At 38.9% G+C, this 13190-nt stretch overlaps 1 protein-coding gene across 1 annotated transcript in view; it reads left to right on the plus strand.

Annotated features, from left to right (window-relative positions):
* Positions 1-13126, plus strand: part of Ppp4r4 (protein phosphatase 4 regulatory subunit 4) — a 97101-nt gene extending 83975 nt beyond the window's left edge. The window contains exons 20-25 of the mRNA XM_050151537.1: positions 155-224; positions 1139-1222; positions 1950-2043; positions 3994-4064; positions 7103-7250; positions 9497-13126. Coding sequence (XP_050007494.1) covers positions 155-224; positions 1139-1222; positions 1950-2043; positions 3994-4064; positions 7103-7250; positions 9497-9521 — 492 coding nt within the window. The 3' untranslated portion in view covers positions 9522-13126. The remainder of the gene's footprint in view (positions 1-154; positions 225-1138; positions 1223-1949; positions 2044-3993; positions 4065-7102; positions 7251-9496) is intronic.
* Positions 13127-13190: the final 64 nt, after the last annotated feature.

A 13190-nucleotide genomic window follows, 5' to 3' on the forward strand; every position in this document is an offset into this window, starting at 1 on the left:
AAACAGTGGAAATCCTCCAAATTCTGTACCAAGGGAAAGCCCCATTTTTTAGGGGTGTTTTTGTGAGGTATATTTGTATCTCTGAAGGCTAGAGTCATTTTCCCCAGAACAAACTCCCACGCTGCACCTGTAACACGCCACTGTATCCCAACAGGAACAGCTTGAGAAGGAGAAGCATCAGAACGAAGGGAGGTCCTCCAGTGAGAAAAGCTTTGAGAAGAAACGTAAGTGGTTCTGTGTCTTCTCACTCAGTTACAGGATTAATGTTGGGTGACTGGGGAAATCCAGGTCCCTTTCTGTAGAGCAGAATACATGCAAAAGGAAGCTCAAGAACAACTTCACTGGTTTTAAAAGAAAAACCTGAGAGTGGGCTGTTAATCCAGGTAGCTGCCTGGAGGAGGAAGATGGAAAAGAAAAAGAGAAAGCCAGGAGGTTAGCTGGAGTGGTGGACAGGAAAGCATGCTGTGGGGAGGGGAGCTTTAGAGAAGGTGAAGCCCAAAGCATTAGGGAAAGCGCGCTGAGAAATGCAGACCTGTGAAGCTGTGTGCCTGCAGTTCTCTAAGCAACTGCGCAGAAGCCAGGAGTTCTGGGGAAAAGGTAAATTATTAGAGGGATTATTATTCTTCTCTTCTCTTTATCAAGGCAAATCTGCCTTCTTGAAGCATTATGGTCCCCTAGCCAGGGTTTTGACCAGCCCAATTGGATTAGCTCTTAAGGGAGCAGATTTGGGCTCACCCAGAGGTTGATTCCATTCTTTTGACATTTAGGCAACCAAGGCTACAGTAACTTTGTATCTTTGTATCCTGAAATACTATGTGGAGCTTTAATTTGATAGGGAAAATTACTTTTTTTTGCTTTTAAAAAGAAGTTACTTTTGAAAATTGGCTGACTAATGTGGTATAGGTATTAGGAGTACATAAGAAAAGGGAGGCAACAGTGTGAGGCTCAGAGTCCCTGGAAAGGGAACCTTAATCTTGGATGACAATTACAAGGTTGTGGAACTGACCCTCAATAGCGGAGACTGAACCATGGAAAATATAAAGTAAAAGTATTTGGGAAATAGTGCTGGTTAAATAGGGATAGTGAATTTCACAGGAGTCAGATGAAGTTACACAACTTAAAACAGAGTTTATTTTAGGCAGAGACCCTAGGACACCAACGCAGAGCCTACCCAAGAACATCCCCGTTTCTGTTCCTGGACCATCTAGCACTCCATCAACAAGTAAGGACTCTTTCTGTTTTATGATTCATATAATGTTTGTTTTAAAAGACAAATTACAGTTTTATTTGCTTTTAGATTATATATATATGATTTCTGATGTGTCTTTATATTTATTTTTTAATAGTAAAAACAAAAATGAAAATTTATTCACTGTGGCTACACTGGAAAGAGGAATAAAGGTCTAGTGAGGTCCACCTTCCCTCCCTGCTAAGACCATTTCCAGGGTCCTGTTATGAGGTTCAGGTTTAATTAAAGGCTAAAGTTATGCATATCTGAGCAGTCAAGGTCACTTTGTAGTCCTCTCTGCCACTGACTCACTATCTCCTCTCTCAGGTGATCTGACAGAGTGCAAATCCCTTATCCAGGAATTTAGTCTCTCCCTTCATCCTGCATGAAATTCCTGGGACACTCTAGTTTCTTGAAGTCTGCTGTTTCAATATTTTGATGGCCAAAGGGTGGGTCAGAGTTGTCTATGTAGAGCATCTTTATCCCTGCCAGGCCATTACACTTTGACTTTGAAAGTGCCCTTAGCTTTTCCAGTTAGTTTCCCCATTATTCCTCATGGGTGGTTTGAATTAGAATTACTGCAGTCAGCTCAGACTGAAGAGTGGAGACTTCGCCCATCTGGGTTTTTCTGGACATTGTAGGATTTGAGGAGGACTAAGGGGTTGGAATGGTAAAGGGGGAACTGAGAGTTTGTATTTTCCTTCATTCTGCTTCATTCTAGGCAAAGAAATCAAGAAATCCAAATTGATTCGAAGCCAATCTTTTAATAATCAAGCTTTTCATGCAAAATATGGCAACTTAGACAAGTGTGCTAGGTATGTGCTGTCAACTGTTCGTTCTTAACTGGAGTTTTTATTTTGTGGTCACCCTGCTTATTTACATATTTACATACGTAAATATTTACATCACAAACTCAGAATTAATTTGAATTTTTAAAAATATTTATTTATTTATTATATATATAATATTCTTTCTGCGTGTATGCCTGTAGGCCAGAAGAGGGCACCAGACCTCATTACAGATGGTTGTGAGCCACCATGTGGTTGCTGGGAATTGAACTCAGGACCTTTGGAAGAGCAGGCAATGCTCTTAACTGCCGAGCCATCTCTCCAGCCCTAATTTGAATTTTTTATGGGCTGACAATTTATCAATTTCTTCTGTAAAGATTATCACACTAAAAATAGAAGGTACTTAAAGGTATTTACTATTTGTATTAAAATGGGTATCTCAGGAAATCTTTTCTCAAGGAAAAAAAATTAAAAAAAATGGGTATCTTTGCACTGTAGGAGACTGGTTCCATGACATTATATGAAAATATCACAGAATATACCCATTCTCTATGAGAAAGGTGGAATATATTTTACATACCTCTTAACTTCCAAATGAGTGTGAGCATGCTCTATCTGCCAACAGGCAGCACATCCATGTACATTGTATCATTTCTGCAAATGGACAGGCCACAGGTGTGTTTATCCAGTAGGCAGTCACATCAGAGATCTGATAGTAGATATATATCTGCTTTTTGTTTATAGCCCAGGTCAAAATTGTAACCAGCTAAGATTAGAAGAGAATCGGCATGATTAAACTACCACGATTTGTATTATGCGTTAAATGCATATAGCATTAACAGCTGTAGGTCACTGGAAAAGCCAAGCAGTTTTAAGAAAACATGAGGTTGCCTGCACAAAACCTCTGCACAATATCAAACGCCAGTCAGTATTCTGGCATGGAAGGTGTAGGGACTTATGACCCTTACCCCTAACTGAGCAGCTCCTGACAGCAGATGGCTTCTGGGGGGAGCAGGTTTGTTTTATTTAAGGTTGTGACCCCTGCTGGGTCAACTCTGTTCTGGTGGATGGTCCCACACCTGTGAGTATATGGGAAGTACAATCTGTACTTGGTAGGTTATTTAAATAAAAAGAAAAAAAGACATGGCATTGGGAGATATGGTGGGAAGATAGAAAAGGGAGTGGATCCAGGAAGAGATAGGGAAAAATATGGTCAAAATACATTGTATGAAATTCTCAATTAATAAAAATATTTAAAAGATATTGATAAAAAATTACATATTATTTATTCTATATAATTATATCATTAAATTATTATCAAAAGATATTGAAAATTAGAAAGAAAGCACAAATACTTTAAAAATATTATTTCTCAAGATAAAGAACATGTTGAATTGATAGGCCAGATTTTGTAGATTTCCCATGGGAGGTCTTACTTTTTCTGAGGAGTGGATAGGGGTTGGGTGGGAGAAAGTTTGGGGGAGTGGGGAGAGGGTAGGGAGAGGGAACTGTGGTTGGTATGTAAAATGAAAAAAAATTTAAATAAAAAAATTTAAAAAAGAACATATTGAAGAAAAGTATGATTTATTTTTTTCTGTTATTAATCATACCTTGTTCCAGACTTTCAGCTCTAGCTTTTGGTATCATCAGTAGATCCATGGATTTCTCCTAGCCAACAGTGTTCTCAGGATGTATAGATAGGACTGTAGCTAGTCCCAGGAAGGCTTTACCCATCTTACCTACCTTTGCTGAGCATCAGAAGAACATCTATAGTTTTGACGAAGCAAAGGAAATGCTTTTAAGTTGTAGAAAAAGTTTGTATTTGGAAGCATGAAATGTAAAAAAAAAAAAATACTAAATGCAACAGGCATGTTTCATAAGAAGTAGAAGAAAGTATTTTCAAAACAAGGTTAAAACCCCAAGCGTTAGGTCTGAAAGTGTGGTTTTAGGTTCTAACTATGTCACTTTCTTTCCTAGTAAAAGCTCCACCTTAGCTCATACACCTTCCGTCTCAGGGCTGGTAAGGACGGCCATGCTCTCACTAACTGGTAAGCAGTAGCACATACTCTTCCCAAAATGGCTGCTTTAGTAAAGTATTATTTTCTTTAAATGGTATGTCCTTCTAATTCTAGATATGATGCTTTTTAAAAATTTATTTCTTTTTCTGTACATCGGTGTTTTGCCTGCATGTGTGTCTTTTTGAGAGTGTCAGATCCCCTGGAACTGGAATATAGACAGTTGTGAGCTGCCATGTGGGTGTTGGGAATTGAACCCAGGTACTTTGGAAGAGCAGTCAGTGCTCTTAACCCCTGAGCCATTTCTCCATCCCCAAGATTTTTTTCTTAAATGTGTGTCCTCATCAAGTCCTTAAGCAATAAACTTTTCTTGTGACTGAGGAAATTGAGGTTTCTTTTTGGGGGTCTTAGTTTCCTTAATAAAACAATTTATAAATAGACTTGAAACTGGGGGATAATTTTATTAGAATTTAAGACAAAAGCAATAGGGCAAGCAAGATGTAAATTTTAGCAGTTGCCAAGAGAATAGAAATGGAGAAGAGAAAAAGAGGAAGCCATGCCGTCTGAGTTAAGGCAAGGTGACAGATAAGCAGCCATAGGGTGGGGAGGGGTGCTTTAGAGAAGGAATAACAAGTCCAAAGTACCAGAGAAAGTGTGCTTGGGCTCTGGACAGCGTTGGAGAAAAGAAAAGTTAGGCCTTTCTGAATCAGGCCACAGGGAGTTGGGCAGATCCAAAAGAACCTCAGGGGGCTCCGAGGAGCAGACAATGGTATGTTTCTATCCAGAGGTAGATGCCATTATTTTTCCTAGGATGTCTGTTAGTTAGACTGATCAAAGGGCCTGCAGAAGACAGACATTTCCAGTAATTTATAAGGAAGTTGGGCAGAATCCATTTACTGTCTTATGTACCTGAAAGTTTGTTTCAAGGGCCAGAAGATTCACTTAAAGGCCAGGTGGTAAATGTTTTAGCTACTGTGGTCTAGTTACAGTCACTCAACTCTTGTTGCAGTGTGACAGCAGCCATAGGTGTTGCCTGCTGAATAAACATGGTGTGCTCTATAACATCTTAAGTACCCAGGCAGGCATTTGTTTCACAACATGTAGTTTGCTGACTTGTGGATTTTACAGTCAAAGATAGAATTATTCATAGAAAAAACTAGGATATATTGCTAAAAATTACTTGTGCCTATATATATATTTCTAATGTTATATATATTGGTTGAGAGCTATAATAATGATTGATAAATACTAAGATAAATAATAGTAACCCTTAATTTCAGAGGGCCTGAAATTTTAAAAGTTTAGCTATCTTTTGTTTTTAAGTTTTATTTTGAGTAATCTGTCTTCCTTTTTACTATGTTAATTTTCTTCTGATGAAAAATATGTATATATATGAGATAGTTTGCAAACAGTGTTTTCATTTCTTAAACAGAATCTCTTTCTATAATCAAAACATTGATATTCACACAAAGATGTCAACATGGTAGACCAGATTATCATTAGAAATCAGAAGTGCTTTGGTCATGGTACTTGTATAATGATGTCACCGTATCTTGTGGTACATTAAAAAAATGGCACTAGGCCCACTGGGTACTTATATTATGAAACCCCAAACTTCAGCCTCAATTAATATCTGGCATTATATAGAAATCATTAGCTCACTATGTAGACTTAAACACAAAAGATAAAATTACATTTTTTAAGAAGTTATAGAAGAAAGTCTGGAACAGGTAGATACATCTATTAGCCATAGCAGTAAAGGAGTGACATATTGCGTCATCTGGACTTTAAGACAGGGCCATAGAAAAACATGAGTCAAGACCTGGCTTGGAGAAAATATGCATAGTGTATCTTATCTCAAAGGATTTGTGTCAAGAATGTTCAGAGAAGACTAGGCAGCTAAGCTTAAAATGGATAAAAGATTTGAATGTGAATTTTTAAAGATAAAGATATAAGTGCATAAAAATGTTTTGCATCACCAATCATTAGGGAAGTACAACTAAATAACAGTGAGAAAGTGGAGCATAGCAGTGTTTGCCTGCAATCCTAGACTTGAGAGTTGGAGGCAGGAATATCAGGAGTTAACTCATCCTTGGCTGCATGCAATACTGATGCAGCCTGGGCTGTAGGAGACCTTCTATTAAAACAAAACAAAGAAGTAGCTGTGTGGAAAATGTTGTACTGCTTGTTGCTTATAACATGTTTGAAAATGAAGTGCTCATAGTATGACTTTCAAGGATGAAGAGTATTCTGCAGACTTCCGTACATAGAGAGGGAGAGGAAATGAGAAAGATAGGAGCTAGATAATGCTTTGACAATTTTTTTTCTGAAGTTAAACACACTAAAAAAAAAACAGCACATCTATTCCTAAGCATTTATTGAAAAATATTAAAATATAGCCACATACAGATGTATACACAACTGTTCATAGCAGTTTTATGTATTATAGTCAAGAACCAGAATCAAGCTGGGTAGTGGTGGTGCATGCCTTTAATCCCAGCTCTTGGGAGGCAGAGGTAGGCGGATCTCTGTGAGTTCGAGGCTAGCCTGGTCTACAAGAGCTAGTTCCAGGACAGGCTCCAAAGCTACAGAGAAACCTGTCAAAAAAAAAAAAAAGAACCAGAATCATCCAATTGCCTCTAAGTAAATTCTTATTAGGAGAAACGTTAGCCCATATATACAACAATGAAGTGCTAATATTCCTATACAGATGAACTTCAGTTATACTGATCATATGAAAAAATAAGACAGTATATTCTGTATAAGTCTTTTTATGTTAAATCCTGAAAATGCAAGCTAATCTTTAGCAAGGGGAAAAGTGGTGGTTTGTAGAAAGAGGAGGTAGAGGAGGAATGATTATGAAGGACCCAATGGAACATTTGGGATATCATGTTTTCATGTCCTGATTGTGATAATGGCAGTGGATTATACACATGCCAAATCTTAATGTAGTACACTTTACTGTAATATAAATTATAAGGAAAAAAAACCACTGCCTGGAGTCTTCTCTCCCTGGTAGACATCTTTCTGAGTGTATCAACACCTCTGCCTCTCCACATGTTAACTTCCAGATGACTCATTCCGGACTCGCAATACCAGTAGCGTCCCAGCCTCCTTTTCTCCTAGTCCTGTTTTGCCCAGTACTTCCCGTGGGACAGGTAACACAGCTGATCCAAAGAGTAGTGGAAGTAAAGATGCGCAGCCTCGGAAGGCTACCTTGTAAGTACCAATTTCCCACTGGTGAGTGTGCTGTTTGACTCAGGGCACCTTACTTCCCACTTCCACACTTGAAAGAACAAAAATGTCTGTAGCAAGGGAATGTTGGAAGATGAAGGTAAGTGAGAGCCTTGACTATGTTAGAGTGTACAAGATATTTGATATTACCATGTGGCAAAGACATCGTCTACTAGGTACCTAAATACCCACTAACTGATGTATCTGATCACCTGGCATTCAGAAAGGTGGCTACAGCTGATGTCACAACAACACAGGACCCAGAGTGTGGCTGAGCTGAACGCATTTGTAGACAATACTTGTGCTTTGAAGTTAAAGTTATAAAGGGCCTGCTTTCTTTCTTCATGGTTCCTTTGTGTGCTATTTGCTCCTTGTTTGAATTTGTTTCTTTTAGACCTTTAAAAGAATGATACCCTAAAAACCATTACAATAACACTGCAAGGATGCCCAAAATATAGTTACAGCTTTGTTCTTTTATACATAACAGCCATTCAAATCACAATGAAACTTACTAAATTCATGGGCTTTTCCTTTCTATATTTTCCCTCCTTCCTCTCTTTCTTCTTCCCTCCCTCCTTCCTTTCTTTCTGTTTTTGAGACAGGGCTCACTATATAGCCCACTCTGGCCTAGAACTTGAGCCCTCTTGCTGTAGCCTCCCAAATGCTGAGATTAATTACAAGTATACCTCACTATGCCTAGCTTAAGTTTTTGAATAAGGTTTTTAAGCTACTTCTTTCTATGGAAACTCTTCTCTGGCTGGCTGAAGTTTCTTTTAGGAGCTAGTTATAATTCATTTTAAATTCTGATTGACCATTTGGTATATACTTAGAAATATGTGTACCCCATTTCATTCAGAATTCAAAAATAAAGATATTGGATGAAACTCAGTGGGACTAAATACTCCAAAAATAATGATAGCAACAGGTGATTCAGATATTGCAGAATAGTGGTGCCAACTTGAAGGCTATTCTTTCTACAGAAAGCTCTAGTGCTATTTAGGAGCTATGGGAGCAGAGGTGGCATGGGTTGGTATGCAGCACTCTAGGCTAGACTCATGTACCCACTCAAGTATGAGGAAAGTCGCTGTGTAGTGCTGAGCCTGGCCCTCGGGTTTATACATATCTGTCAAATAGCAAGTCTGGCCCATAGCTCCTTTAAGGGACCTCTTTTTATCCTGAGATTTCTCTCTTTAACCCCAGACCCTCTTTTTTAATTTTTTTGTTTTTTTTTCTCTTTTTAAAAAAGAAAATAAACTATCTTTTTTTTTTTCATTAGAATCCAGACCCTCATTTTTACTGCCCTGAGCTTCTCCTGAGGAACATGGTAGCATCATTAGAACTAGTTTTGTTTTTTAGAGAAAAGACTGCTGAACCAGTATTTTGTGGTGGCTTTCCTTTATTCCAGATACTTTGTCTGTTTTTATGTTGTGAACACGCATTTCCTTTTTACAAACTGTATTTCCTATTTTCTTGAGTAACCGATGGTTACCAAAATGAATTCACAATAAAGACCCATGAGAACTCATACAGAGTTTGTACCTGTTTCAAGAGATCTGAAGGAAGGCTTGCTAGCATACACAGCTGCTTCTGCACACATGCCCGACTGTGCAGCACCTGGCATATGCTCCTAACATGCCCATTGGTTGGGTGGGTGATTGGTATCTAGTGTTTCAGAGACTGTCATATCCAAATTGAAAAGAGGTACTCTTTATTTAAAACAAGCCTGTGAAGTGATTGCAGAAAGTGTTTCCTCATGAAAAACTTGTAAGTTTTACTTAGAAGTAAAAACTCTAAGAAAAATTCTGTGCAGTGCATGCACTTGCTTTACCAATGACACCTCTGGTGCTGACAAGCAGTGTCTCAGAAAGGGAGTACAGGTGTGTGGCATAGAGTCTGTCTTCTAGACTAGACAGTTGATATTCCTGTGCAATTTCCTTTATGGTCATACAAAATCGAAAATGTAGAAAAAGTTATGGAAAGTGAAGGGGATGATACTAGGTGTCCACAGGGTGGTCTTTGATACTTACAGGTAATTCTGAGTAATCTTTAACGTGTAATTCATTTCCTCTTAAACAGAGTTCTCATTGTTGTAGGCTTACTCAGAGTAGCATTAATTTACATTTCTTTATTTACTTTATATGGATAATTGTTTTATGTCTTCTTTTTGGTCTCTTTCTCCTTCCCTGCTTCCCTCCCTTCTCTCCTTCCACTTTATTTCCTTCTTTCATCAGAAAATCCAGAAAATCCAATCCTTAAGTCAACTGCTTGGTGAAGGAAGCAAGCATTCGGCAGAGACTGTGACGGTGGAAAAGAGCTCCAGTGATGGCCGGGCTTGTTGAAGTGTGGAGGGGAAGGGGACATCATGCAGCTGCTGTGAAACGTACCTTACTTGGAATTAGAATTCCTAGGAGGTATGACACGTTTTAGCATGGGCTCTGAACCTCAGTGCCCAGTACAGTGTAATGAGCTCCAGCTTGGGATGTGTACCCAGACTGCAGGAGAGACATGCCTGTCTGTGAGAAGCTGCTCTTGGTTACTGTAAGTTGTACATTTAGACATTCCATAGCAGTCTGGATTAGCTGATTGCTCCTTGGGTAGCAACCTGGGCAGGGACACGGGAGGTAAGAAAGGCACTGTATTTCCTCAGAGCTCTCTAAGCCAAGAAGAAAAATCAAACCAAACACTGTCCTATGGGTCCTGGGATCCTGTGACAGTGTCAGCACCTGGACAACCCCAGTCTAGATTCGGCCATGAAAATCTGCAAAGATTTTAGCTAACAAATACCTTAAAAATGATAGATTGATGATTTCCTTAATTCCCAGAATTTCTTTTATAAATGCTTTGTTTACATTTTGGATTGTATCTGTCCTTAATTTCAAATGATGAATCTAGTTTGAATCAGCTGTTATTTCAAGCTATCATGCTCACACTACGTCAACAGCAGCCATTTGTATGATGCTAATACTTCCATCAAAGTTTGCCTGTGGAACATAGATTGTCCTTAACTTTAAAGTATCGGTTCCTGAGATAGAATGTATGAAGCTATTGTCAGCTTCTCTATTTCAAATGCAATCAGCATACACCTATATTGATATCAGAAAATACTTGTTTTTTAAAGATATATTGATGTATGATAAAGATGATCTAATTTGTGAATGCATATGTGTGCGTGGTTACTTTTTATAATGTGAAATGGATAATGAGCTTGTTTAAAATAAAGCAGAGGTTAATGAGCACTTGTGAGAAAAGTTTTAAATACTTTCCTACAGCTCTTACTCTATGAAGAAAGGGCAGTTCATCTTTAAACAATGAGCAAGTGGAGCAGATTTATGTTAACTCGAAAGGACTCTGGGACAGCTGCTTACTGCTTTTTCATTATTTGTCATTCCTTTCCTTCCCTATGACCTCTTTAGGGACCATTGAGGGACTCATAACACCATTCATCAAGGACAGTCAGGTCAGAAGTGAGAGTCTGGTAGCCATGAGAAACTTGACTGTTCTGCATAAGGGAATTCAGTTTAACTAGTTTATGTCTCCTACTAGCGTTAGTAATGTGGGATTGAATCTACTGTGGTCTGGAGAATTCGTTGTGCATAAGGGGACCTCAAGGCTGCATCAGTTTTTCCAGTACTCTGGTTCAAAAAGTCGGCATTGACTATGTCTACTTTAAATAAAATGGAAAGTTTCAACTTGATTGTTAAATAATACACTTAGTAGTTATAAACTTTTTATATTCTTGTTATATATGTGGGACAAGGGGGAAGTGATCTGACAGAATAGTCACCACTGCTTATAAAGTTGGAAGTCAATTGCTTAGGCATTAAATTCTCAATTAAACAGTTATTCAAAATTACTTTTGGAAGTATTTCTTTTCACAAGCATTAAAAACTTTTTAAAAATTTGAATCTTTGTTAAAAATCATATCCCAGAGACAAATATGCAGGAAGATTAAAATGCAAGTGGGTAGCAAATAGGCACACCCACTCATATCTTCATTTTGTCAGCAAACCTAACCTCCTTGAACTAGGTGTGTTGACAGTGCTCTGCTCCCTCTGCAGTGCTGGCCTACCTGCCACTGGCTTTGGCTATGTTTATTTCAGTATGGTTATAACTGTAGGCTTGCTTTACTAGATTTCATCTCTCAAAGTGGGAAAAGAGCCAGAAATTCCTCTTTTCTGGCCCCAGGTTCAGTTCCCAGCATCCACATGCTGACTCATAGCCACCTATAACTCTAGTCCTATGGGATCCGAAGCTCTCCTCTGGTGTGCGAATATCCATGCAAACAAACATCCATATACATAAAATAAAATTTCTCTTCCTACTATTTCCCCACAAGCACAACCAAATAACTGAACACAAGTACCTATGAATGCCAGTTAGAGCTGTCCTCTCTTGTCTCTCTTCCTAGGTCCAAGAGTTTTCTGGTCCTAAGTGAACACCATTAATGCCTGGGATAACTACAGAGTGAGTTAATGTTGAGACTGTGGTGAGGAAGCCTGGTTTAGACTGCCTCCTGTTCATGTTACTCTTGACTTACAGCCATTAAGTCACTAAGGAGCTAATTAGCTTTAGGTGTGTTTATTATTAGACAGCTGATAGAAGTGCAACTAAGAATTTCGTCAACATAGCTGACATTTTGAGACTAGTTAGCCTCATTCAGGAATCTCTGACTAATCCCAAAGTACTGTCTTTTTGTTTGTTTGTGTTTTAGAGACAGGATTTCTCTATGTAACAGTCCTGGCTGATCTGGAACTCACTCTGTAGACCAGGCTGGCCTCGAACTCAGAGATCTGCCTGCCTCTGCTTTGCGAGTGCTGGGATTAAAAGTGTGTGCCACCACTGCCCAGTTCCAAAGTACTGTCTTATCTCATTTCTATAAGATAGAAAATGACTACCCAAGAATGCTTTAGAGGGATTTTCATTTTCCTTTCATATTGGGACAAAGTCCATGCTTACTTTTGTTTAACCACAGTGGATGATCAAGGCAGTCTCTGAGAGACTTTTAGAGAGGGAAGATGGAGACTTGAGACTAGAAGAAGAAGGAAGGATTGACTTACCATGGTCATACTGAGTGGCCTTGGGCAAATGTTTTCCTCCCACTGAGATATAAGACTTGATATATTCATCACGTACTGTGGGCACTATAGTCAAGGCCCTCCACATGATAAAGGCTCATGAAGATGTGTCCTTAATCAACAATGAACAAGACTTATACTTTTTGTTGGCAAAAGCTAAATATAATTGAGACTGTATTCATTGCTACAGCGTACATATTTATACGTACATATATAAACTCTTAGGAAGAAAGGAGTGCACAGAGGAAAAAGTGCCTGTCATTCCTGAAAGTCAGGATGTGGCCTTAGTTCTGGCCCATTTGTTTTCCGTATAAAACAAAAGCATTGAACTGGATGATCTGTGGTTCCTGTGATGGAAATATGTGACCAGATGTATCATGGAAATGAGGGGGTATTGTTGAGCCAGACATTGTGATTAGGATAGATTATGGTGATTTCATGATAAAAATGAAAGAATTCTGTGATTAATTAAAACATATTACAATGCAAAAACCCTCTGAGCATGGTGGCGCACACTCATGAGGCAGAAGCAGGTGGATTTCTTCAAGTTCAAAGCCAGCCTGATCTTCATAGAGTTCCATGCCAGTCAGAGCTATGTTGTAGGCCCCTGTCAGTGGAGGGTGGGGTGGGGATGGGGAAGAAGAGAGAGACAGAGGAATTCTGGCATAAACTAAATTAAAACCCTGATTTTGCGTGAGAGAACTAGAGGGAGAAACATGCCTGTAGGAGAATGCCCATGTGCTCCCCAGAGACTGTCCAGAGACACCAGCTGCCCTACCTACTGCTCTCAACGTGCAGACATGTGAGCTGCAGAGAAAGACTCTGCTCAGCTAGTCTTCAGTCAGTCAAC

This window comes from Alexandromys fortis, unplaced genomic scaffold (assembly GCF_014885135.2).
Source record: "Alexandromys fortis isolate MF-2015 unplaced genomic scaffold, M_Fortis_MF-2015_v1.1 scaffold_63, whole genome shotgun sequence".
Taxonomy (NCBI): Eukaryota; Metazoa; Chordata; class Mammalia; order Rodentia; family Cricetidae; genus Alexandromys; species Alexandromys fortis.